The sequence below is a fragment of the Fukomys damarensis genome, unplaced genomic scaffold (assembly GCF_012274545.1).
Source record: "Fukomys damarensis isolate Sample0158 unplaced genomic scaffold, DMR_v1.0_HiC HiC_scaffold_5, whole genome shotgun sequence".
Classification (NCBI taxonomy): Eukaryota; Metazoa; Chordata; class Mammalia; order Rodentia; family Bathyergidae; genus Fukomys; species Fukomys damarensis.
Genome location: NW_022900917.1, coordinates 3,767,651 through 3,794,477, shown reverse-complemented (window position 1 = coordinate 3,794,477; position 26,827 = coordinate 3,767,651). Strand labels below are relative to the sequence as shown.

At 47.6% G+C, this 26,827-nt stretch overlaps 2 protein-coding genes across 2 annotated transcripts; one reads left to right on the top strand and one right to left on the bottom strand.

The window, feature by feature from the left end:
- Nucleotides 1-328: 328 nt before the first annotated feature.
- Cthrc1 (collagen triple helix repeat containing 1) lies at nt 329-9,677 on the top strand. Its single transcript, XM_033759713.1, has 5 exons — nt 329-419; nt 1,780-2,240; nt 2,957-3,184; nt 5,282-5,498; nt 7,674-9,677. Exons 1-5 carry the CDS (start codon nt 329-331, stop codon nt 7,814-7,816), a joined length of 1,140 nt encoding a protein of 379 aa, XP_033615604.1. The 3' UTR covers nt 7,817-9,677.
- A 5,783-nt stretch (nt 9,678-15,460) lies between these two features.
- On the bottom strand, nt 15,461-25,948 carry Slc25a32 (solute carrier family 25 member 32). The gene is made up of 9 exons (XM_010612130.1): nt 25,866-25,948; nt 24,501-24,565; nt 23,980-24,431; nt 21,727-21,983; nt 19,707-19,792; nt 18,487-18,644; nt 17,474-17,587; nt 17,104-17,249; nt 15,461-16,300 (listed from the first exon to the last, which is right to left on the bottom strand). Exons 1-9 carry the CDS (start codon nt 25,946-25,948, stop codon nt 16,162-16,164), a joined length of 1,500 nt encoding a protein of 499 aa, XP_010610432.1. The 3' UTR covers nt 15,461-16,161.
- Between the last annotated feature and the right edge of the window lie 879 nt (nt 25,949-26,827).

Below are 26,827 nucleotides of genomic sequence, written 5' to 3'. Positions count from 1 at the left end.
ACCCTGTGCACCGCTGCCCCTCGAAGCGGACTGCCCGGAGAGCGGTTCTATTTTAAGGGCCTAAATTGTTAGAAGTGAACCAGATGAGCCGGCTCGCGCGTACCCCGCGTTTTACGAACGTGTGGGCGCGGCGCCCAAAATACTCCCTTCCCAGCAAGCCTGCAATTTCCCTCTCCGCGGATTTACAGTACCGGACCTGTGGTTTCCCGCAACTCTCTCCCGGCCTGGAAAAGAGTACCGTGCGCCCGGGCCCCGGTCACCCTCCGACTGGGTGTGGCCTGGTGACCGAAAAGTCCACATAGTCGTTAAGAGGGGTCCAGCCGGCGCCATGAAGCGACCTCTTTGTACGAGACTTTCAAAGCCCTCCTTTCGCGTTTCCGCGTTCTGCCCCCTGGTGGACGCCGCGGGGACTGCGCTCCGTGCCGCTGATTGCAAACCTTGCTGAGGATCCTGCCTGCGAGGGGCAGGTGGCTCAGAGGACCTAGACCTGCCTGTGCCTGCGAACCCGGGCAACGACGGCTGTGGTCCCTGGCAAGCAGCTGTCAGATGCGGAGGTGACGTTCAGCCACGCTGACGGGCCTGCTGTCGCGGACACAGAGCCAGGTGGCTGGTGGGGACCAGTGTGACAGTCCAGAATGTTTCCAGCATTGCCCAGTGTCCCCTGGGGGGCGGGCACAGAATGTTGAGATGATTGGTAGCACAGAAAATGAGGGGAATCACTGTGAAGAAAATACCAAGTTTCTTCCTTCCCACTTTTAAATATACACCCAATCATGGAGATTATGTGCCAGCCAAAGTGAATATAAATGACTAACATGAAAATTAAGCCTAAAACATATCTAACTTAAAGTGTTTTATACTCTGGCATGTCTTCAAGTACTTCAGCAATTTTTTTTTGCACCGGGGATCGAACTCAGGGTCTTGTGCGGCAGGCTGTGGAACCTCTGAGCTAAATCCCGGGTTCTACTTTTGCAATCTTGAAATACTTTTGTTATTGTTTCTCTAACAGTAAATAAGCAATTGTGCCCTTTTTCCTTATAGTCATTTTCCCAAGTAACTATGTCAAAGTCATAGAGAACTCGAGTCCTAATTGCAGATCCTAACTGGCAATGTGAGAAGAGCTCTGTTGGCTGCAGTCTGGGAGCTCAAGATCCTCCCTACACAGTGTGATGACCGCCTTTCATAACTTGATCGAGTCCATGCCCAGGCAGTGAAGTTAAAAGATAAGCTGTAAAATGATTTTCGTACATAAGGAAACCTGGTGCTTGTCCCTGCTGGACTGTATGATGGGAGTAGAGAGTTGACACAACTAGGGTAATGTTAGCCCTGTGCAGTGGTACAGGTGTAATCCTGGTACTCAGAGGCTGAGGCAAGAGTATCTCCACCAGTTCAGGATCAGCCTGGGCTACATAGTGAATTCAAGGCCAGGCTGAACCCTTTCTCAAAATAAAACAAACAAAACAATAGGGGAAATGTTAAAGTGAAAGATGTGAGTGTATGTTCTGGGGTTTGGGGGCCAATGAGGGGCACCCCTGTCTCAGCCAGTTCAGGCACTGGACAGGTGGTGCCCAGAGCGTAGCCTTGCCACTGGTCCAATGGCCGTGTGTGTGGCCTCAGCCTACTGGCCCACGGCCTTGCTGCTGCTCTCGTCCTCAAATCAGACCCAGTGAGGGTGTGGACACGCTGGTCAGGGTCAGCAGAATGGTGGGGCCTGGTGCCTGCCGTGTCCACTGGGCTTCAGCAGGGTCCTGAGCACATTTTGTACCTCACTCGCTTTAGAGCTCAGGAGTGCCGAAGAAGAGCCTGGGGCTGGGGTGCAGCTCAGTTGCAGAGCTGCTCAGTGTGTCCGAGGCTCCTTTCCCTGGAGCACGAGTCCTGGTGAATCTCCATCTTCGGATAAGGAGGCAGGCCCAGAAATGGGGAGTGACTGTCTGTCCCCCAGGAGCCAGGGTGGAAATCCAAAGAAACGGGCTCAGAATCCTCTTCTTTTAAACTGTGCAGGAAACCCACGGCACGCAGCAGGACCCTTCATACTTCCGGTTCCGGGTGCTCTGGGGACCACTCACTGCTCCCTGACGAGAACTGTTGGTCCAGAACTACTGCAGTCACCACCCTCTGTCCCCTTGGGGTCGGCCAGAAGCACTGCTGCAGTGTCGCTTCCTCTACGCAAAAATGAGGAGGAGATCATACTTCCGGTTCCGGGTGCTCTGGGGACCACTCACTGCTCCCTGACAAGGACTGTTGGTCCAGAACTACTGCAGTCACCACCCTCTGTCCCCCTTGGGGTCGGCCAGAAGCACTGCTGCAGTGTCGCTTCCTCTACGCAAAAATGAGGAGGAGATGGAGAGGAGGTGCTTGTTCCATGAGAGAGAATTATGGGCAGCTAAACTTTTTCTCAATAATCATTCCTAGAAACCTGCCTTTGAAAAATAATTCAAAAGAACAGAAAAGCTGTATGGATAAAGATTTTTATTAAAGTAATATTAATACTAGGGAAAAAGCATCCCAGAATGGTAGACTGCAAAATGATAATTGTGAAGCCAGGCAAGGGGCACACACCTGTCATCCCAGCACTCAGGACGATGAGGCAGGAGGATCACCGAAAGTTCAAGGCTAGCCTGGCCTTCCTAGTGAGCCTGTCTCAAAAAAAGAAAAAAAAAAAAGAAAGAAAAGGAAGAATGAAAGAAAAGAAAAAAGTAGGATTACAAAATCCAAGTCCCTTTACAAGACGTGGGGTTGGGAAGAAAAGAACCAGAAGACTGAACTTGGAATAAGTTATATAAAATCAGGTGTGCTTGTTCTCTTTGACTGATGCGTGTGTAACGTTTGTGCAGTAGACATAGGCGGGAAGTCACGGTTAGTTTAGAGGGGCCCAGGGGAGCCCCGGGAACTTTCGCGCGTCTGACTGCCCCACCCTGGGCCCTGAGTGACCTGCTTCTCCCTCCCTCCTCTGCAGTACAACGGTCTGGGCGCCTGCCTGCAGGGCCCAGCGGGCGTGCCTGGACGTGACGGCAGCCCTGGTGCCAACGGCATCCCCGGTACCCCCGGGATCCCCGGCCGGGATGGGTTCAAAGGAGAGAAGGGCGAATGCCTGAGGGAGAGCTTTGAGGAGTCCTGGACCCCCAACTACAAGCAGTGCTCCTGGAGTTCGCTGAACTACGGCATAGATCTTGGAAAGATCGCAGTAAGTAAAGTCCAGACTCCCTTAAAGGTGATATAAAAGAAACCAGTTTTCATATTTGAGCATTAACTTTTAGATGAGATTATATTGTTTTTTCAACTAAAAAACATGATGAGCGTGGTGACGCACACCTGTCATCCCAGCACTTGGGAGGCTGAGGCAGGAGAATCACCTTGAGGTCAAGGCCAGCCAAAACTACAAAGTGAAACCCTGTCTCAAAAAATAAAACAAATCAACTTAAAAAACTTTCTTTTTGGTACTGGGGATTGAACTCAGGACCTTGCGCTTGCCAGGCCACTGAGCTACATCCCTGGCCCCTAAAATACTTTTTTAAAAGGTGAAAAACAGCATATGACTTTCAACTCAAATTTCAACTCAATGGAAAAGTGATAACATTTCTGAGTTTACTTTATAAATGTATTCTAAGACAAATAAATCACCATAGATTTTTGAACCATAACATCTAAAATAGCTTTTTAATGCAAAAAAATAAAATGAGAACACAGGTCAGATGGTAAGCCACTTGCTAATTCTTGTCCTAAAGTGCACTTAAATTCAGGTGGTCTAGGGAACTCTGCTGTGGCTTCAGACCTAAAGGTAGGAAGAAATTTCCAGGAACCTCCACATGGTAGGAACTATCTGCAGAAGGGAGTCTGCAGTGCCGGTCCTTCCTCTGACCGGTACCCTTAGGGACCCAGCGGGAGGTGTGCAGGACTGAATTACCTTCGGCACTTGGTGGCCTGGATTCCCCATGCAGTCACCTCTGCTTTTGCAAGACCAGCAGGAGGGGCAGGCGTGAGGAGCTGGTACCCTTTGTAGCCTCTTTCTTCTTTTGGGACCAGTTCCCTGCTTGGGCCACGTGTGTTGCTTAATACTTCCTACTTTAGTGACCACTACCACTGGGCAAGTGGAAGAGATTTTATGTTCATGAAACTCATGTTTTTAAATGCAGTCTGTGCATTATTCCTGCTCCTTAGCTCAGCTCTTTCTGCTGTTATCTGTGAAGGAGTTGGGTAACTGGATTTCCATGTGGCTTCCACAGTTTTGGTGACAATGACCTTTTCCCTTTTCATGTGTGATTTCTTTTTTTGGAACGGGGTCTCACTATGTAGCTGAGACTGACCTGGAACTCACCATGTATCCCAGGCTGGCCTTGAACTCATAGTGATCCTCCTGCCTCAGCCTCTTGAGTGCTGGGATGACAGGCGTGTGCCACCATGCCCGGCTTGTGTGATTTCTTAGAAAGCATTTTGTCAAAATGTTGCCTGATTACTATTATTTTTGTTTTATTTTTTTGAGGCAGGTTCTCCCTTTGTACTTCAGGCTGGCCCTGAACTAACTATGTAGCCCAGGCTGGCCTCGAACTCATGGTGACCCTCCTGCCTCAGCCTTCCAAGTTCTGGGATTACAGGTGTATGCCACCATGCCTGGCAATACTGCCTGGTTATTAAACACCTGACATTGATAGATTGGTTGCTTATTTATAGTTATTGATAAGGAGTGTCAAAAGTTGCTGTGTTCTATCAGCGATCCTATGGATTATAAATCACTAATATGTCTTCAAGCTTCTTTCAGCAGTGGTCAGAACATTTTACCAGAGCCTTTCTGCAAGCAAAAGTGGTCCAACAAAAACCCAAAGACAAGACAGATGGTGCACAGGCCAATTAGAGAGAGAAAAACATTTAGGTCTTACGGTTTCGTGGTAGAGGCGAAGGCTAAAGCCGGCCTCTCTTCCCCTCAGCGCACTGCTTGCTTAAGCTCAGAAAGGGCGCGCGGCCCAGGGTAACCTTGCGGGAGGCAGACGCGCCCCTTCCTGAGCTGCTGTCACTGCATAAACCGTGTACTTGGCCCTTGGCTGTCATTTTTTAAACAAGAAAAATGGACCGGTTAGGTCAAAAGGACTGGCATTGGATGGTTTGGTAAAATGAAAAGAAGCACTAAATGGAGCAAAAAAAGAGGAAAAACCATACTTTGGTTTGTTTAAAACAGCCTCCTACTGTTGGGTCGGGAGTCTCCTCTGTGAAAGTCGCGCTTTGGAAGTGGCCTGAGGTGCGGTGGTTAGGGCCGCCCGGCTCACCCCGCTCACCCTCTGTCCCGCAGGAGTGCACCTTCACCAAGATGCGCTCCCACAGCGCGCTGCGCGTCCTGTTCAGCGGTTCGCTGCGGCTCAAGTGCAGGGGCGCCTGCTGCCAGCGCTGGTATTTCACCTTCAACGGGGCTGAGTGCGCCGGGCCGCTCCCCATCGAAGCCATCATTTACTTGGATCAAGGAAGCCCCGAGCTGAATTCAACAATTAACATCCACCGCACTTCTTCCGGTGCGTATGGCGGTGCCGCGAAGAGTTGGGCCCGGGTCTCACTGTCACGCCGGCCGTGCGCGCTCTCGCTTCTCCACCGGGCTGCACTGCAGAATCACCTAGGGATCTCTCACAAAAATGTGCGATGCCTGGGCGCCATCCCTAAGGGCCGGCTCGATCCCCTTGGGCCTCTGTCTTTGACACAGGGTGTTGCTGTGCAGTCCAGGCTGGTCTTGAACTCATGGCACCGCTCCTACATCAGCCTCGGGGCTGATCACAGGCGTGCGCCACCACGCCCTGCGACCTAGCATACATATTTTATAAAAGATCCTGTGGTGATTCTGATGACCAGGGTTGAAATCTCCTTATCCATGCTCCTTCGCAGCTGGGAGCTTGGAAGATGTCCGCGGATGGGCCGCGCGTCTGGGAAGCCGGACTCCAGGCTGTGGGTGCAGCCCGGACAATAGGGTTTCCCACCCAGCCCCTCCTTATGTAAAGCCGGGCTGTCTTTGTGATTGAGTCAGAAAGCTTCCCCTCTCTCTCACAAACATGAGCTGGAGAGGAAGAAGCCACTTCCCTGCTGAGTAGCTCCCTAAAATATGAAAAATCGAGATACCATTAGCCACTAGTTGATACAAACAAGTGCTTTCTGTGATATTATCTTTAAAAGTGTGTTAATATCTTTCTGTAGTGCAAGCCTTAGGTCCAGGGGCTGTGGCTCACATATGCATAAACTTTATAAAGCTTTTACCAAAGCATTTGCCTAGCAGTGAGCGGCGCAGGAACACATTTGATATGATCAAGTGGGTGGACTGTCACAAGTAATCTGTTGTGAATAACAGTTTCTACTTAAATTGACTTGCTGGTTACTCTACACTGAGCTTCTTTCTTGAGGGAAAGGACAGCAGGGCGCTGTCAATTGTCGCGTGAGAGGAGGACAGCAGCTTGGCCGGGCCAAGGTTTGACAAATCTTTGATTGTCGTCTCTCACCCGCGTCCAGGTCCAGAACTCTAAATCCTACGTATTTTAGGTGCCAGACAAGCTGCCATGCTGCGTTACCACAGCCAACTGTTGACGCGCCCTTGTTCAACAGACATGGCTTGGTTTGTTAGTGGTCACGAGGTGACCCTTTGGCTCTCTGTGTGTGGGCCGGAGCGTTTCTGACCCGAGAGGCTGTAGGGTGGTGAATGCAGGTTTCCAGGCCGTGAATGGCGAGGCTTCGGGAAAACACGAGCACTGCTGGGCATGTTCACCGGCTCGCAGTTCACATGCCCACTGCCCACTTCTCCTGACAGTGAGAGGCCTGAGCCAGGGCCAGCTGCGGATCCTAAAGGGAAGCCCTGTTCTCACTCACATGGCAGCTGTCAGAGGCATCTCCTCAGCTGGGAGGCCCCGAACGGAAGTGGAGCCACGCACGGCACTCCCTGCGCTCCAGGACTCATCTTCCCAAGGAGCCTCCCACCCAGTTCCTTCCCCCACAGACACCGCAGGCGACGTGTCTCTCAGCCTGGCGTAGGACCGTGAGTGTCAGATGTGGGAGAGATGGAATGCAGGCTGCACGTTCCCATACGGAAATTGAGAGGGCGTGTGAAAAGATGCATGATGGTAAATAAAGCATCAGAACAGAGAAGTAAAGCAGGGCTTTTGGTTTTTGGATTTTTTACTGGGAGGAAATTCTATGTAAGACGGGATTCCCAGAATGAAGAGCCGTATGCTAGAATTTCCTCCTGCTAGTGTTACAGTGGCCCTTTGTTCTGGGTGAATAGCATCAAGGATACAGACAGGTGGTAGGAAGAGCCTTCCACAAAAAGCCTGGAATCTCTTGGGTCAGGCCTCTGGCAAAGTTGGGAGGTCTTGGCTTTAAAAGTGTAGGCTTTCTTTGTCTAGTCAGATAAAGTGCTTTTTGGTTTTAGGACATCTCTGTACCTAAACCAAGTATAGCTTTATGGTTGAAACCTGCAGGAAAACCGCCTGTTCAGCTTACATTGAACAGCATCTTTGAAAAGCTGTCAGCACCTTTAAAAATATTCATATACCAACTGAGAAAAAAACTTTACGATGAGGCCTTTATCATATATTAGAATTTTAAATTAGCTTTCCAGTGAACAGAACTGTCGTCCAGCTTTCTGAAGTCAATGCAGAGTGAGTGTCTCTGCTCTCATACTAAAGAAAGCCCGGCTGTGCTGTGTCTTGCAGTGGAAGGACTCTGCGAAGGGATCAGCGCTGGCCTCGTGGACATCGCCATCTGGGTTGGGACCTGCTCCGATTACCCCAAAGGAGATGCCTCCACAGGCTGGAATTCTGTGTCGCGCATCATTATCGAAGAACTGCCCAAATGAACCCTTTCAGTTTCGTTCTCTACCTCCTTCTGTAATTATACCTTCGAACGGTTCCTCTAAATGGTATTTGAAAAAGTGTATACATATACATCTAAGTGGAAAACAAAGGTAGCCATGTTTACAGACCGAAGTGTAATCTCACACAGCTTCTAGATCTAGTTTATCCATTTTACTTCAACCAAATCTGGTGTCAGGGTCTTAGACGACCAGAAGACCTTCTTCATGTTCCCGTCCCCTGAACCGTGGTTTGGAATTCCATGTGGTGCTTGGTTTTTCCTGTTCTCCTAGTGTAGCAGTTTTAAAGATAAAAAAGTTACCAGTCTTTCTACAAGTTGTGTGTAGGATTCTTTTACATCTGTTAAATAAAACACATTTCAAATGACTTTAATATCTTTAACCTACCTGCCATTCAAGTTGGAGTTGCTGGCACTTGATATCTGAAAGGCTGACTATAAATCTAATTTTGTGTTTATTCCTTCAACTATTGATATATGAATTTTTAGTACATGTATACTGTGGTTCTGCATTGTGAAGGATACAAAGAAAAAAGGTGTTTAGTTCTCAGGAAACATGAGCACTTTAAGAGTTTAACAAAGAATAGAAAAGACACAGAGTTGGACCTCAAACTGCTTACTTAGTATAAAGGATCAAACATATATAAAAATAAAAGTGTTGAAGAGAGTGGTAGAGATCAAAGGAAATACAGTCACTCTGATCAGAAAAAATTCCTGCAGGCTGGACAGGCGTAGACTGATGAACATAAGTAGATTTTGGGGCCCAGCATGGGCTCATGAAGGCCTTTATCTTGGACACAGCTGGAAAACAATAAGGACAAAGTTGCCTGGCTTTGTTTACAGGAAAGGCCCAGGAGCATTGACCAGCCCTGTGGAGTTAAGGATCCCTGACACTTGAGTGAGTGTGTCAGCTATTTGTGTATGTGACAAAAGACCTGAGAAACTGTAGCCGAGAAAGTTTTATCTGGGCTCAGTTTCAGAGCGTTCAGGTCATGGTCACTTGGTTCTTGCTCCTGGGCTTGTTGTGGTCAGCAGAATATCATGGTGAGGAGCAGAGAAACTTGCCTCATGGCAGACTGGAGCCAGAGAGGAAGCAGCTGGCATCAAATCACAGCCCCAAGGTGACACAGGCCCCAACCCCAACTTTCTTCAAGTAGGCCCCCTGCCTAAGTTTTCATTACCTCTCGATACTACCATCAGATGATGAACCCATCAAAAGATTAACCCACTGATGAGTTAATCTATTCATCCATGGGATCCATGACCCAATCACCTTCCAAAAGCCAAGTGACCAAACACATGTCCTTTAGGGGACTTTTAGATCCAAACCCTAACAGTGACACTAGCTCTGGAGCAGGAAATGTATCATAGAAGCCTGGAATACCTTGTACTTCTGGAAAATGAGGTGACCAGGGAAGATAATGCAAAAGGTGCTGAGGGGCCGGTTGAATTGCTCCGCTGGCAAAGATGACTTGACTGACTCATCAGTAAAGGTAACTGTGACAGCTTGAGACCTACACACGTGTTCAAATGCACGAGTTCCTAATGTGTCCAAATAAAGTCTGGAATGCCAGCAGACCAACTTACACTTCCAAAATTCGTAAATAGAATCAGTATCTATTGTTTTGTTTTGATTTTTGGTACCAGGGATCGAACTCAGGACCTTGTGCTTGTGAGGCAGGCAGTGGAACCACTGAGCTAAATCCCCGGCCGTATTCTGCCTTCTTTATTATGACCTGTATCTCCAAGTAACCAAATTGTTTATGAAGGAAAACTTTCTATCATCTATAAAATGGATGTTGGGAAATGGGAAGAAGGTGTTCAATGGGAAAGGGGAACAAGGCAGGAGGGAAAAAGGAAGGAAGAAGGAACAAGAAAAAAGTGAAACTAGACGGAAAAAAGGAAACAAAGCTTCTGTACATAGGGGAAGGGGGCTTGAAGAGCGAATGGGGTAAAATAAAATTCATTAATAAAACATCTCTTATCTTTCATCTATCTTATCTATTATCTACCTTTTATCTATCTATCTTCTATCTATCTATCTGTCCAAAACAAGGTCTTGCTATGTAGTCCAGGCTGGCCTTGAGCTCACTGTGCAGTTCAGGCTGTACAAATTCATGGAGTCACTAAGGGTTTGGCTGGACTTGGAGGGAAGAGACAAAGAGGGCTGCTGAGAAACCTGACAGGCCCAGAATAGATCTGATTATGAGGATTTATGTCCTACCAACCCCTACCCATGTGCCCGGGGAGGCTGCGCATGAGAATGAGGACAGAATCACACATGTGGGTATCTGAGGATCAGATTAATATCTGGCTGAGTCAGGAGAGCTGCACCCATCTCTCATGAGAAAACTCCGAGGCCTACTAGGGCTGGAATAATCCGCCCCCTCAGGTGTGTAGAGATCCGACCTTAGACAGATAAACGTCCCTCTCAAAAACCTCTAAAGTCCTGACTGCATTCGCCTCGCCCCTAAAGCTAATCCAAAAACTAACATGTGGCCAATAACGATGTGCCAAATATCCCGACTTCACCCTGGTTCCGCCCCTGCCTTACCCTATCCAATGGCGATCCAGTAGTGTCATCCTGGCTCCACCCCCGCCTTACCCTATATAAGCTTGTGCATTTGCTGAATAAAGCGGAAGTGTTCTAGAAACCTCCCCGGAGTGTGCTTGGTGGGCCTTGCCCTCCCAGTCCGGGACCCTGAATCTTGTTTCACTGAGGAAAACAACAATTGTCGCCCAACCAGGGGACTCGCGTATACTGGGTAAAGATTGAAGTATCGGGTGAGGATCCCATCACGGGTAATGTCATGAGTCAAGAACGGTGGTACAGGCCGCCTTAGTAAAGGGTCCTCATGCCTTAAAGGCGCCCAAGGCATTTCCAGCCCAAACTCAGGTGAGTGTAGGGCCCCCTGAGCGCTCTAAAGGTGGCGGACAAAAGCCTCTTAAAAAAGCTGGCACGGGTGGGCTGTCTCTTCCACTTTCTTCTTCCCCAGAAGCGTCAGCCCCACCTGGTCTCACTTCCGGTCAAACCCCCTCCTCACTGGAATAATGGTCATCCGGAAGAGCCTGCCTTTTCCGGTCCAAGAAGGCGGCCTCCACCCGGTGCGCTGCCATCTTTCTTGGAGGAGGAGGAGAAACTACTTTGATCGGGCCTTAGGATGGCTTCGTTGTCCTCGGCCTCCGGGCCGCCCATCCTCCTCCTCCAAAGTCCGGTCCGGCGCACCTGAGAGCTCCAAAAAAGTTTCAGAGTGAAGTCCTGCAGCTGCGTGGCTCCTGGGCCTGCTGAACCGGGAGGGAAGCCTGGTCGGGGCCGAGTCCGACAGCTATGCAGTGGCTGAAGGTCCTTTTGTCTTCCCCGGCCTCCGCTGTCCTTGCCTCCCACTGTGGATCCCGTGGCCCAGGCTGCTCTTGGTCCCGCTCTCCGGGGGCGTTAGGGCCCAGCAGGGCTGAGTGGGTTGCAAGCCTGGGTCAAGGCCAGCGAGATGGGGGCTGTGCAGTCCCTGGCCCCATGTGGCTGCTGAGCGCCCAAGAACAGCCTTCTTGCCGCAGTGCCTTCGTCCTGGACAAATCGGCAAGTACCTAACCCCCTATCTATCTCGTTCTACCTTCCCCTTTCATGTTCGTTTTACCCCTTGTATTGATCCTTCTTTGTTTAATCATACAGAAACTTGGAGTTTATATTTTGCTAGAACACCCCCGGCCGTTTGGGTCCCTGTTGATCTCCATATGGAATGAGAAAATTCAGATCTTCTCTTTAATCTTGGGCTTAATCCCCGACGTAAAAGATTTTGAAGTTTCCGCCCTTATTGTTTCCATGGTGGCAGCTATTTCTGCCACAATGGCAACAGTCACTTCACAAAATCAAGTGCCGACAGCAGCAATGGTCAACCAGCTACCCTGCTATTTCAAGATGTCCGCACAGCTGTACTCAATTTACAGCCAGTTAAATTTGGTTTGGGAGGAATTAATACCCAGGAGTTAGATGTTGTAACTTTAAATAATGTGTGGGCTACCATTTGGTCAAAAATTCAGGCTGGATGGAATAATTTGAGTAGTTGGATACGTGGATTGATGTTGGGATCCCCATATGTATTAACCTTGTTTGGCATATTGTTATTGTTCTTTAAAGATCAGATGTGCCAGTAACAATCATAAAAGTGTGGTCCTTTAGGCTGAGGCTCTGGAGTCAAGGACAAAAGGGGAACTGAGGATCAGGTTAATGTCTGGGTGAGTCAGGAGAGCCACACCCATCTCTTTCATGAGAAAACTCCGAGGCCTGTTAGGGCTGGAATAATCCGCCCCCTCAGGTGTGTAGAGATCTGACCTTAGATAAACTGTTCCTCTCAAAAACCTCTGAAGTCCTGAGTCCGTTCTCCTCAGCCCCTAAAGCACGCAATCCAAAAACTAACCTGTGGCCAATAACCACGTGCCAAATATCCCGACTCCACCCCGGCTCCGCGGAGTCTGCTTGGTGATTCCACACCTTGCCATCCTAGTCCCGGCCCCTGAACCTTATTCCGCCAGCGGGCTTCCGGACAAAAACAACAGGTGTCAGTTTTTCCGGGTGCTTTAGAGAAATATGACACAAAAGGGGCCCCCAGTGCTCAGTTCATTAAGGTGACATCCATTTCACAGAAAAGAGGCCACCGTCGTGACAGATTGGAAAGTGCAGGGTAGCACAGGCTCTCCGTGGAGGGGGCTTTCCGTGGCGGCAGGTCATAAACACCCAAAGAGACTGGTTTCTCAGGAGAGATTTACTGTTCAGTCAGTTGGAAACTCCTGAGAAGGCCGGGGATTTAGCTCAGCGGTTTGGTGGCCTGCCTTCCAAGCGCAAGGACCCGAGTTCAATTCCCGGTACCAAAAAAAAAAAAAAAACAAAAGAAAACTCCTGAGGTAGGAACTGCCAGGGAGGAAGGCGACCCGGAACCCTGTACCGTGGGACTCAGAACTTCGCGTCCTTCTTCCAGTTTCCACTGCTCCTTCTGTGACACTGACACCATCTGGGACACACTGTGCCCAACTCATGATCTCAAACTGGCTCTCAGGAGATCCGTGAGCTACACGTGTGCTCACTCCTGCAGCAGCGAAGAGCATCTGCGTCCGCGTGCGGAGGAAACGGGCCTTTGTGAGAGCCGCTTTGGCCGGAGGAGGTGACCGCGCCGGTTCTGAACTGTTCACCACTAGGCTCGGAGTCAGTGTGCTCCAGCTGACCCTGCCCGGCGGGTGCTCTGGGCAGGTGAAGTTGATTCCGTCTAGATCAGAAAGCTGAAGAGGGCAGAGGGCAGTTTCCAAAAAGAAATTCCGGCCAGCTCTCCAGGAAGAAAGAAGTGGAGACTGGGCAGCCAGTGGCGGGAATGCATTGCTCGTACTTGTAGAGTCTATTTCTTATTTATCCCTTCAGAAAGAAATGGAAGTTTTAAGTGATATCCTGCACATTACCTAACACATTTTTATAAAACAGCATAAAGGTTAAGTAAAGAAGCTCACAGTATTTTATTTCCTGAAGCTGTTTTATAATCACTTGAGACTTTGCTATAAAAGTGCTAATGATACGTACTTTCTGGAGAACGTTATTTTTATTGGTGTCCACATCCAACAGAAAAACCGAACTCCGAAGACCCATGAACTCATACGTCCCGTTAAGTGGCTTCCCTTTTGACTGTGATGTTTGGAGGTGACTTCTAAATACCGCCGGCCACAGAGGCACCACCTTCTCACAAGGTGTGGCACCCTGCGCTGCCCGTGGCTGCCGTCTTCGGTGCACGGCTGCCAGGCGCCCTTTTGGTGTTTGTTGGCCTCTCTCTGTATCTTTAAGGGCTCCCCGATAGTCGTGTTCTGATTTTTCCTTTGCCGACCTCCCCCATCTCCTGTCTAAATTCACAGTACTTTCTCAGGCTTAAACTTCTCCACCTTTCCTTTATCTGCTGAAGTCCAGCAGAGGTCTGGAGGACAGGAACCCTGCAGCCACCCCCCGGCCCCCGTTTCTGTAACGTGAACCTGCCTGATGCCCATGGGCAGCCACCCCCGTCCACTGAAGTGTGATCCTGGCTGGTGACTCCCTCCACGTCAGCTTGCCGTCTGCTCAGTTCCTGCTCTGCCACCTAGGATGTGGCTTTGTCCTAATTACTTTCAGTTTAGCAGGGCCGAGTCCTCATGTTCTGGCTCCGGCCCGACAGCTGCCCTGGCATTTAATGCACCTACTGGGGACTCGCTGCTCTCGGGGCCTGGCCCTCCTGCCACGGCTGCCGACATGCCCTGCAACAGCTCCTCCCCTGGTCCAGCTCCCGTTTCACCCTCGTGAGCCCTGTGCAGTTCCTGTCAAGCTGTGAAGCGCCCGACTCCATTGACGTGTGTCTAGCTGCCACCAGCGCTTGCCTGGGTACTTGTGACTTCTGAACCAGTCCTGTCCGCCCTCTGCCCACACGATTGCCAGGGGCTCTCGACACACAAGTGTCTTTCTGACAAGGCTTGCGAGTTCCCTGGCCCAGCTCCACACCTCTTGGACCGCCTGTTAGACCTGTCACCAGCCCCTAGCTGCTGACACTCCCCTCTACCCTTGTTCTGAAGCCATCCTGGGCTGGGGCACCTTCTACAGCCAGGAGCCCGCCTCGGGAGCCTGACAGCCAGGGCCGGTGGGACGCCCTCCCACCTTCTCCCCTCAAAGCCAGCCTGGCTCGTCCCAGGCCCTGGTGAGGCTGCTTCTCCGGAGGAGTGATGTGTGCGCTTGAGGAGAGGCCATGTCTCACGTGAATCTCCACAGACCAGTCCGTGCTATATTGGTGAGACACGAACAGGCTATGTGGACAAGAGTGCTCTGGTACGGAGAGCTCTATTGCTGGACAGGAGAGACTGGGCCCAGTGTTTCCACAGGAAGCAGAGTCCCAGGAAATTCAGGCCAGAATTCTGGGGGTTATGTTGTTATAGAGGATGACATGACAGTGTTTGAATGAGTGCAGATTTCTGTACACACAAAAAATAAGACGCCCCTGAAAATAAGCCCTCCTGCACCTTTTGGAGCAAAAATTAATATGACTCAGTCTTATTTTCAGGGAAGTGTGGCTTATCTTTCTACTTGACTAATAGCACTGCATATAACTGAAATATAATCCAGAATTAAGAATACATCACACTTACAAAATATTCCTGTCCATGTTACAAGATATTAAATATAATAAGGTACTTATCATTTCATATTTATTTTAAAAACAATTCAATTTCCAGTATATAAAAAATAGTCCTGTCTTCAAAAACCCATTTAAATATGGCTTTGAAAACACCAATGTTCTATTTACAACAAACAGGAGTGCAACACAGCACTTCACAGATGTTATAGTAAATAAAATACCAGTATTACTCTGCCTTTTTTTCTTTTTTGTGGTTCAGTGGGCTGAATTCAGGGCTTTGCAACTGACGTACATCCCCAGTTCTTTTCTTTGGAGATAATGTCTTAAGTTTTCCTGAGGCAACCATCCTGCCTCAGCCTCCCAGAGTGCTGGAATTACACCACATTTGGCTTACTGAGATCCTTCTGGGATCGACCTTTGTGTTTATAAACATCTATAGTAACTTATTTTAAGTAAACTCAGTAATGGCCATTAACTTAATTTGTGTTTCACTTTAACTTATATTGGTGGTTCAAATTCATTTATTTGAGATCTGGATCCATAAATCCAAGTGAAAGGAGTTTCTCGATTTCCACTGTTAACAAACATTTCAAACGTTTCAGCATCTGCATTTCTGACAAGTGATTTACAGCCTAAAGAAAGGCTGACACAGCTGCACCCTAAATGTTCAGATTTTATAAACTGAAACCCTAAGTACTCATTCCAGAAATAAAAAGAAAGTAAAAGCCTCAAGTCAGGACTATGTTCTAAACTACGGCGGTTCCTCTGCAGTTAACCATGAATGCGAACAGACGGCAGACGTTTCTCAGAGCAGCGAGTGCGTTCCCGGGGAGCTGAGCTGAAGTGCACCCGAGGGCTCTCTTCTCACCAGTAACAACTCGGCCCGGGCAGGGGAGGGCGCACCCCAGGTCAGGGGGAGCCCTGACACCCTTGGGCGGCCCCGGGCTTGCTACTGCACAAGGTCAGCCTTAGAGCCAGCCAAGGCGGAGATCAGAAAAAGCAGCGTTTACAAAGGCTGCAAGTCCACCTCTGCTTTCATGATGAAATGGGGGCGGACGTGCAGAGGCAGTCGAGTCCCGTACAGGTGCAGAAGGCAGACTACAGAAACGGTGCGAGGACTCGCAGTTCTGCTTACGAGCTGCTGTGCGGCGCTCTCCGCCCGAGCTTGTTACCGCCTTGTGCAGAGGTACACGATTATTTTCTTTTAGCTTACTCTCTCTTCTCGAAGGTTGAGTAGGAAATGTGAGACATTTTCATAGACCACAAAGGTAATACAGCAGGCTGGAGTCACTCTTAGCAGATTGGGAGCGATGCCTTTGTAAAATCCACCAATACCTTCTTTCCTTTAGAGGGAAAAATAGACATATGCTTAATTTCTTAAAAAGCAAGGCTGAAAACACAAGACTTTACCAGACACAGGGCATGGAGTGAGCAGCAGACCTCACCTTCCAGTGCACTGAAGGAATGCAGTTTACGTATTTCTTTCACGAACTGAGGGAGAAGGTGGGAGTCTCAAAAATAAACTGGCAAGTGTTTTAAATTAACCAGCTTTAATACTTTTAAGTTAATACACATGCAGGGGTTTGAAATGATCTCACACGGGCCTTAAAGCTCACACCTATGTGAACACTACACAACAGTCAATTCAGCACACACACAAAGGAGACATTGTCTCTTTAGTGCACAGAACAGTGATGGTGAACCTTTCAGAAACACATGCCCACCGTGGCACACATGCCACCGGTTCACCACCACTAGCCTACAATGGGACAGGACCTAGAAACCTGCCACGCACGTTCAAGGCACTTTCACAAGTCTCATTTTATATATTTTTGGCATAGGGTGTCATTAAATTGCCCAGGCTGGCCTCTTAACTAGTGATTCTCCTGCTTCAGCCTCCTGAGGAGCAGGGATTAATATGCCCAAACCACCACGCTCAGCTTTAATTCTATTTTTATAACAACTCTTGTCAGCCCACGTAGTCTAATTTTACAAATGAAGGACTCAAGCCTTACAGGGATTAAAGGGGAAGCAGAGCCCATCAGCCGTTAATCGGCACAGGCAACTGGTTTTTGCTGCGCAAATGTGTCAAGCGGACAAGGAAAAGACGTAAGGCAGCTCCTCGGCCTCGGACCTGCTGGCTCACCTCCATGTCCTGGCGATCACGTCCACCACCCCGCTGTAAGACACGTGCTGATCCTGCAGACGGGCCCGCACCACCTGGTATGGATACGTGGCTGCCACTGCAAATATTTTGGAAAGTGCTGCGACACATATGTATTCTGCTGTGCTCTACAGTGACAAAAAGAATGCTTTTCCATAAAAATCACAGAAAATTTCACTTAAAAGAACTGTTAAGTGAAAAATAGTATCCCACCCCATGCAGATTTTGTGTGATTATGTGTTCCGCCTGTGTGTCATCGGCTTAGAAAACCCTTACAGCACAGCGGTGGCAGAGCCCGGGCTGCTAGGGCAGCACACAGCCTCCCACAGACGCCGCGGCACAGGGCTCTCACCAGCTGTGCTTCCGGCTGCCGCTCGAGATGCTGGTTGTACTTCAGCTTCAGCAGCTCGTAGGCCATGAACTGAAGGGCCCCGTGGGACGTCCCGAACAGCCCAGGGACAAAGCCCTAGGGGCACAGAAAACAGCAAAGTCAAACAGCTTTCCAGGAAGTGTGGAAGGGAAACACTGTCTCTCTTCTTACTATAGTACTTAAGGAAAATTCATTTAAGTTTTGTATAAATCACAGGCTCTTTATTTTTTAAACTAAGGCTTACATTTTCCTGTGTTAGTTTTTCTTTCACTAGTACACATATAAAGATGACCTACGCTGTCAGGAACTGGGTATGAGAGGGAGGCTAAGTTCTGGAAAACAGCTGACGGCAATGACAATTCAAGGCACTGAACAAATACTCTAAAACAGCGTGGCAAATGATCGAAGAAATACAACAGTCCATTCATTTCTACAATTGTGGCCCCTAGGTCAGTAATTCATAACACTAAGCTGACTTTAAAAGCTACTGCGCGTTACTTGAAAACACTAAAATTCAATGAGCCTCATTTTCATTTTAAACTCTGGGTGACCTAAAAACATTTAACAGGGTTATGCACAGGTAGGAGTGACAGGCAGGAGGGTGGGAGACCGGAAAGAGAAGAGGAGTTACCAATGGAAGACATTTCAAACCGACCAGGACTAGGACTGCAAGGAGCGAGGGGTTCTGTTACGTTTATTCAGTGAATGTAAGATCTGAGGTGAATACAGTCCCCAGGAAGATAAGCCCGACTCACGGAAGAGGAACCGGCAAAGTCTCAGCTCCCTGCTGCCAGGTTGTGACACATCTAGGGCTGTGAGCGAGCAGCTTAGGGTGAAGTGTGACCTCACACGCCAGATTTCCGTTTTCACTAAACGGTGTCCTACCTATGTTTGGCCTTTTTTAAGGACTGATTACAGAGCAAGAGAAAGTGAGACAACAGCACCAACACAAAGTCCAATTTTCAGCCGTCCAAAGCATACTGGTGACTCATTACCTTATACAATCCGCGCACACCTTCATACTTATATATTTTCACAAGTGTATCAAACATTCCTTTGTATCGCTGCTGTGTGGAGTTAACACCACCGTACTGTAACATAAGGCGCGTTTTCGTTACCCATAATGGGTTGGTAATGCAGAGGGTCATGGCTCCTAAAATCAGATTTAAACAAGGCTATTCAGCATACAGGTACCAGACATTTGGTCGGTCAGTCGGTCAGTCAGGAAAAGTCTGTGGGCGCATGGGGCTGCGCGGGGTGAATGAGAAGGGAGCGGCACTGCCGACACCGCCCCCGAGGTACGGATGGCAGAGCTGCCCTGGCTGCTGAGCGCTGGTCTGCGCAGAGGAAGGGCGCAGACACGGCAGACCGCAGGAGGCGACTGCTCCAGATCCAAAATCAACTAGGCAATGCAGTAAGTCACCCTCTACAGAAAGTGACAGTTTATAAAAAGAAGCATTTAAGCAAATGAAAAAGTTTCTTATGTACTGAGTTTCCTATGGAGGCATTTATTAAAAAATATTTATTGAGTCCTGTTAGGATTCAGGTCTCTGGTAGCAGCTACTTATTAAAAATGAGTAAGACAGGCCAGGGTGTAGCTCAGTGGTTCTGCCGCCTGCCTCACAAGTGCAAGGTCCCGAGGTTTGATCCCCAGTACCAAAAAAAAAAAAAACAAAAAAAACAAAAACCAAAAAAACAGTTCTTGCTTTAAAATCAACCAGCAAACATTAAGAAACCAAGACATCAAAGGAGGATTTATAAAAACTCCTGGGTCTTACTTTGTTCTTCCTTCTGGATAGCACACACATATAAGGACATGAAACAAGACTACCAGATTGTATAATATGAAAACTGAAACTATAAAGAAAGGTACACCAAATCTTAACATCAGGGATTCAAAACTTTCCTAAATTCCCTCCCCTTTTCTTGTGGTAACAGGGATGGAACTCAGGCCCCTTCCCTGAGCTACATCCCCAGGCCTCTTCAATAAGCTCAAGCTTATTGAGGCTCCTGCCTCAGCCTTCCAAAGTTCTGGGATAAGTAAAGTTTTTTAAACCCATCAAGAGTATTCAGTAAGAAGACCCATTTTCTAAGAAGTTTGACATGGTACCTAACTAATATAGCTCGATAAGCATACCTAAGTTCTGGTGTTCAAAGAGGAAAACATGGAAGTCTGCTTGGAAGGTGGCGTTTCACAGCTCACACAGTGCCTTACCAGCTTCAGCAGCGGAGATGAGGTATTCTGTTGCCTCTAACCGTTCGGATCGTCCTTCTGTCTTGTACGATTTAATGGCATTGTAACTAGAAGAGTTAAACATGAACAACTGAAGGAGGTGTAAGAAGAGCCCGTTTTAATGGGTAAATAACTCAGTGACACTGGCTGCGGAGTGCAGGGGATGGGATGCAGGTGAAGGACGAGACCCTATTTAAGAATGGACACACTTCAAAGGGCATCGCTACGCCCTCACACACGGCAGTCAACCCGGAAACCAGGAAACGGAGAAGCCAAAGAGGCACCCAATAAACGTGGGTGGCGCACCTGTCTTCAGGTATCACCTGCCTTTCTCACAGATGGAAGACAATATATGCAGAGCGCTTTCTTCACGAGGGCAACCCCTGGCACGCACACAATCACAACAGAAAACACAGTGCTGCAAGGAGCCCCAGACCACAGCTGAGGTCACAGAGGCCTAGGTACAAGACAGCACTGAGCTGCGCACGGAGACGGGAATGGCTCAGTGGGAAAGAGGTGAGTGTGGGGGCAGTGACAGCAAGACACGGAACTCAAGCTTGGGCTTCTCCCGCTTCAGCCTCCTGGATGCTAGGATTATAAGTGTGCACCATCATGCCAAGACAGGCCTGTTACTCCTAACCACAATTTCACCGTGCTCCTTGTCAAAGATCACCAGTATCTCTAAGATACCTCTGCTGTAAGAACTCCTCACCACACAAGCCTCCCATTCCTATGACTCGCCCTTAGAACTTGAGAATCTCCACACCGCAGACTCACAGATCACACACGTGTGTGGGGAGAGACATGCGTACAGCTCCACCTCTCTATATACAGTCTTGAGAGAAAATAAGAAACATACTTAAATAGTACTGAGGTTCAATTTTTTGGGGGGGTTTTTTTGAGACAGGGTCTCATTCACTGTGTAGTTCAGGCTGGCCTTGAACTCACTATGTAGCCCAGGCTGGTCTCGAACTCACAGCGCTCCTCCTGCCTCAGCCTCCCGAGTGCTTGGATTACAGGCGTGCACCACCAGGCCAGGCCACTAAGGTTGTTTTATTTTGCCTTCACCTAAAGAACGTTTATGACTGGTTTGTCTCTCTCCTCAGGGCATCTGACAGAAGCTTCTTCAAGTGACAATGCCACCTGAGAGCTGAAGGCGTTGGGGAGGTGGCGGAGCAGGTACAGAGGGGCAACGCCTGCCTCGGCCTGCTGTTCCTACGAAAGGCCCCATGCTTGTGCTTCCTGAAGGACCCGGACCTGTCCCATCCTGCCCGCCTTGCTCCACTGGGACCTTTCTCCAGGCCATTCAGACGCTGGGGGGACCCCGGCAAGGAGCTAAAGTCCCTTAAAGTCCCTCCCTCACAGTATTCTCGGACTGATGGAATGTCCCACTTAGGTGACACTCTAGAGTTAACCTCTTTTAAAGTGGAAAAAAGCTTTAATGATTTTCTTTAAAAAACTGGATACCAAAGAGAAATGAAATTCACAGGATTCATTTTAGTTTCACGTTTTTCTAGTCTCTGAAGCACTTTATAAAATTACTAACTAGTAACAAACTCAGTTATTTGACATTTTCTAGTCTATTTTAGCTGTTAAAAATGCTCAGGAGTAATGGAAGGGACAAAATCCTGCAGGAGCCCTGCAAGTGTACTGTGAATTATCTCGATTTAGCTGTTTTTCAAACAGCTTTAACTAAAAGTTTTTAAGAGTTCTCTTTCTAGTCTGTGAGAATTCAGCTTACGTAAGTAATACACACTTTACCTTCCTGAGTACCCGGAAACTGCTTATGTAAGGTATTTTTCCACCTCACCTCTTCACCTTTCTCCCATTAAACTTTCTTCCAGGCCAAATGCCTTTGAGAAGTGGCAGTGAAGGAAACCAAAAGCCAATTTACTCTGACTCGTCTAACTCAGAGAAACTGATTAAATGCCTCATCCTTCTTCACACTCAAAACAAAGACTGACTTTCATTTAATACTGTGAAATCTCTCAGGTATACTCACAAGAGGAAGTAGAGTCCCCAGGATAAACCTGCGCCCCACACATTTGGGGTGACTCCTTGATAAAGTCCCCGCAGTCCGTCAAGTTTCCAAATGGTAGCCAAGCAATGGAGAATCCCTTTATATTTTGGTCTCAGTTCCAGTCCATCACTCACTGCATTAAGACACAGGTGACAGCAAAGTTCCAGCTCAGAACCATGTACACACACAGATGTTACATAATCAGATACGTAAGCCCTTAAGTAACACTTTAGGAAGTGTTAGACTAGCTCTTAAATAACCTATGTCTCTTAAGTGAACAGATTTCAACAATTAAGCTTTTTTTTTTGGTACCGGGGATCGAACTTGGGTCCTTGAGCTTGCGAGGCAGGCGGCGGAACCGGCCGAATTCAGTTTTATTTTTGCTATTTTTAAGGTTGAGGATTGAAGTTTCAAAATACATTATTCAAAAAATAAACTAGCCAGGAACCCCAAACTGCATAAACACCGCTAGCATCACCTAAATAAAAGGTGACCGGAAGGAGAATGAGGGGAACAAGGTAAACAGACCCCTCCCAAACACATGTGCCCAAGGACACACAGGGATGGACATGGATGGGACACGCATGGACAAGCCAACACCCAAAATCTCATGAGAGGACAGGCAGGTATCCTGCACTAAAACTGAGTGAGCTTTCCTCAGCTCTTCCAAAGCTGCTCTTGTTCTACCGCTCCGTGCAGCTCCGAGAACAACACTTCTGTCCCTGCGGATGCCTACGCAGACACCGGGCTCACCGGGAAGCCTTCTCCCTAACGTGTCCTTTCGATGCTGTAACTCTCAGACCAGCCGGCCTCTGTTCACACAGCCTTCTTCCTGCTTTAGGGAACCATCAATCTTCAAGCAGCACTGGCATTTTAAACAGCAGTCTTCTTGACAGTTTTGTAAAAAATATACTCTAGATCATACCTCGGCACTCCTCATTCCATGTTTGTTAGGTAACAGGAGAACCCGGGTGAAGGACTGTTTACAAAGCTACACGCGTGAGGAAAATCACAAGAAGGATGCGGCAGCAATGATGTCTTGTTGTGAGAAGTTACTGGATCCTAGGTGTAAAAGTATCTCAGCAGCAGACATTCTGTATTACGCGTAATTACTACTGTACGTTGTCACACTGTAGGTTTAAAATTAGAACTTATTATATGTAGTTTTTATACTGTTTTTCCCCGACTCAAGAGTACTTATAAACATTCCTCCTTACTATAAAAATAATTTCCAAAAATAAGACTTTCTAAAATGTGTTTTTTCTCATCTCAGGTAACCTATGATTTATACAATCACTTCTCTATTTGATATGTGCACAACAATCTGTGAAAATCATGTTCTCTTAGAATTAACTATGAGAAGGGAACTGATGTGGGTCAAAGCATATAAACTTAGTTCAAAATACACACAGAGACTGCCTTCCGGAACATTTATAAATTACAGTCCTCCGGCCACACATAGCTCAACTCCTGTCTGCTTGGCTCCACTTTACTGGGTAGAACAGAGCCTGGCAAAGAAACACTGTTTATTGCCGCCCAGCAAAAGAGGAAGAGTTGAGGTTCTTTCATCATTAACCTGTCACAATGTAACTGCGTGAAATGAGATTAAAGTGCACCAGGCTTTCTGCCCAAAATAACCAAATATATGTTTTGGAAAAGAACTTTGGGCATCCCAAAGTACAAAGAACTCGAAGGTGAAAAAATCAGGGAAAATAATGTAGAAGAGGACCTTGACTGGGGCTTCCTTAATGTCAAAGTAAAACTGCTGTAAGGATAACATACAGTAAATTTGTTTAGTCCAAAAAACTCTGTAATTGTCTTAAAAACATCTGCCTGTGAAAAATTAGTACACACACCTAAGTGCCTTTCCCATCACTGTGGAAATGGCCTGTGACAGCACTACAAGGTGCCGAGACACCAATGAAGAGAAAAAAGTTTTATACATGGGAAAGAGCCATACTGAAAGGAAAGACAACGGACTGGCTTTGAAAAAAGAATTGCACTACACCCTACTGCACTGCCTGATGTGCTGGATGGGAGTTTCACATCCTTTCCTCACCATAGATGAAGAACTTGTCTCCTTTGATTAATAAAACCATCCCTCTACCGGTGCTCTGTAATGACGTTTCAAAAACCACAGATGGGTCATAGAACCAACTGAGCAGATCGATAGCATCACTTCTTAATTTAAAGCAGGCTGGAATGGAAGGCAAATATAGATGACATCACAAATACCAAGAACAAGAGCGGTGCCGTGAAGCCATGCCTGTGTCCGACGAAACGGCAAAGGTCAAACCCGCTTCGTGCGCAGGGTTCTGGTCCGCACAGCTGGGGACGCTGCTCCACACTCCGGCCCCCGTTCTGCTGGGAGCCGTCACTCAGCATCCATCTTCGGCCTCCTTCCCAGAGCACGAGCATCACCCTGTCTGAAGCCTCCCGAGTGTCTCCCCCTTTATGTTTTGGCAAACGAGAAAACCACAGTCGGACTTTCTCACCTCCGCTGCATCCGGCCTGGGCCCGGGCACCCCTCAGGCGCTTGCTGAGGGCTCTCCCAGGGCACTCTGGAGTCTTCTCCCTTACAGCCGCTCTGCGGCAGCTAACCCGTTTCCCTTCCAAAGAGCTCTTCTTCTGGCTGCTTTCACAAATCCTCCCGTTTTTCTTCTCTGCCACTCGATTTTCCTGGCCTCCTTACAGGTTGTTTTACAGGCACGCTTTCCTCCCAACACGGTGGCCTCCCAGCCACCAGGCAGGCTCACTTGTGCTCGGCTCAGGCTTCTCCCCTCTCGTCTTGATCTCACTCCTAGCATCCAGTCCCGGGGCACTGCTTATACATGGGCTAAAAGAGGTCTCAAAACCTGGCACCTTCCGGGGTTGGGGAGTGTGGTTCAATGTAGAGGGCCCACCAGCATGTGTGAGAACCTAGATTCAAGAACTCAGTGAAAAATTTACGTTTGGTTTAATACCACATACATACTTGAGTAACCCTCTTGTTGCTAAATATTAATTGTATTAAGTGGGCTTATATGAAAGCATGGAAATCGCAGTAGGTTATTCAGCGCTGACGCGATCACCACTCACCTACACAGCATTTCCATTTATCTTCCTAAGTTTTTCTCTGCTCTATAACCCTTTCACAGCCATACCATTGGGCATTATTATTATTATTATTATTATTAATTTCCAGCACCAACAATAAAGAAGATAGGATTTAAAATCCAGGAAGATTCCCTTCTTATTTCTAGGGGTTGAGTCATTATTCATAAAAAGGCTTAGTCACTATTACCTTTTCTACTCACAAAACCACGACTTTAATACCCGTAAATTTTTCGTTTTATTTTTAAAAGTTAACAAGTTTCTGGCCTTCTCATTTGGCAACTGATCTCAATTTGGACTCCCTCCCCAACCAATATAAAAGTCCAAATTTTCTCAGTAACTACAGAAGTGTCCCTTAAGATATGTCTGGAAATGCTTCCTTTTCAATTTTATAAACATGTATTCTAATGTTTATTTTTAGTAATATAAAGAATAATTCTTTCCGGTATTCAATGTGTTTTTAAAAGTTTGGCACTAATGCTAGTATCAAAGGATATAGAATAAGCCCTATTCATTTTTTTAATGTTCATGAATTCCACTGTTTTTTAAACAATAAACTGTATCTAAGCAGCACATTTCTCAGCATCTCTAAAGTCAGAATGTGTCTGTAGCTCATCTCCTGAGCTCGCCATCCAAGTGGCCTCTGGCACATAGCCAGCTACTCCATGCTGTCCTCCCAGCCTTCCCAGCCCACTTAGCATGGTCCTTCTGGCCTATGTCCTCTCATCAGAGCCCCGGACCTGCCAGCCCCAGACTCGAAACTGAGGGCTTTTCAACCCGGCCAGAGCGCTGTGGGCTTTATCATTTCAAAGTCTGACTCTGAGTCCTAGATCGAGACCTTCTATCTGATCTTAACCCCTTACCTGTGATCTCAATCCTATTGGTTTCCCAATAAAGTACTGTCCCGCTTCGCCAAGATAACGAATCCAGTCAGGTACTTTTCCTTCCTGCCCTGTAGCACTGTCCTAAAGCCACCAGGCCATCAACACTTCTTCAGTGATGACCTCAATTGCAACCCTTCTACATACCTGCTGAAGACAGACGTCAAGGCACACAGGCCCACACCTGTGGCCAAGGCCAAAATCCTTTTATCTGTGTTCAGCCACTGCATTCTTGGGATCAGTGAAAGTAGTACGGTGAGTGATTAAACTCCAGAGGGTTCTACAGTTGCACTGCCTGGGTTCAAATCCCAGACCCATCTTAACAACTTCTGACTTGGCAAGTTAATCAATATCTGCTATCCTTATTTGTATTAAGTGGCTAATAAATTCACAGTATAGCTAATGAGAAGGCATCTAAAGCCTCGTTCCTGATAAACACACAGTGAAGGTTATATGCCTTTTCTAGGAATTTTCCTTCATAGACTGGTTTCTTGCCTTTAACTGTCAGGATATGAATTCTTTTATGGGAAACCCAGGACCTAATCTTCCATGAAACCTTTACAGCTGTAAGTGGTCATCAGTGATCCCTAATTATATTGGTAGTCTACCTGTATGTATATGGTTTTATCTATGTCCTGTGCTCTTCATTTGATGTTGCCTAGAATTATCTTTCATATGGCTACATCTCAAGCCTACAACTGAGTTCCCTAAGGGAAGAACTTTGTTACTTTTGCAGCCCAAACAGCAGTCTGCAAACATTAAGAGACATACATTAAGCAAGGTGTATCACCTAACTCTTAAGACAAACCGTTTCTGTAGGTTTAATTCTCAAGGCAGAAATTAACTTGTAGTAATAACTGAACTACCAGAAAAGAGTTTCCAAAGATCATCTCGAAAAGTTTCTTTCCCAGAATGCCGTGCTGAGGTTAGAGTCTAAAGTGCTTTGCTAATTTTAACATACTTCGTTCACGTCACACTTAGAAACAGGATTAAGATCCCACCATTCCCTTCACAGGAAGGACATCGCAATGCACCGTAAGGCCCAAAGCTGCAGAATCCCTGGGGAGAAATCCTCCGCACCTGCCAGGCGCCCCGCGGTGGCCCAGCAC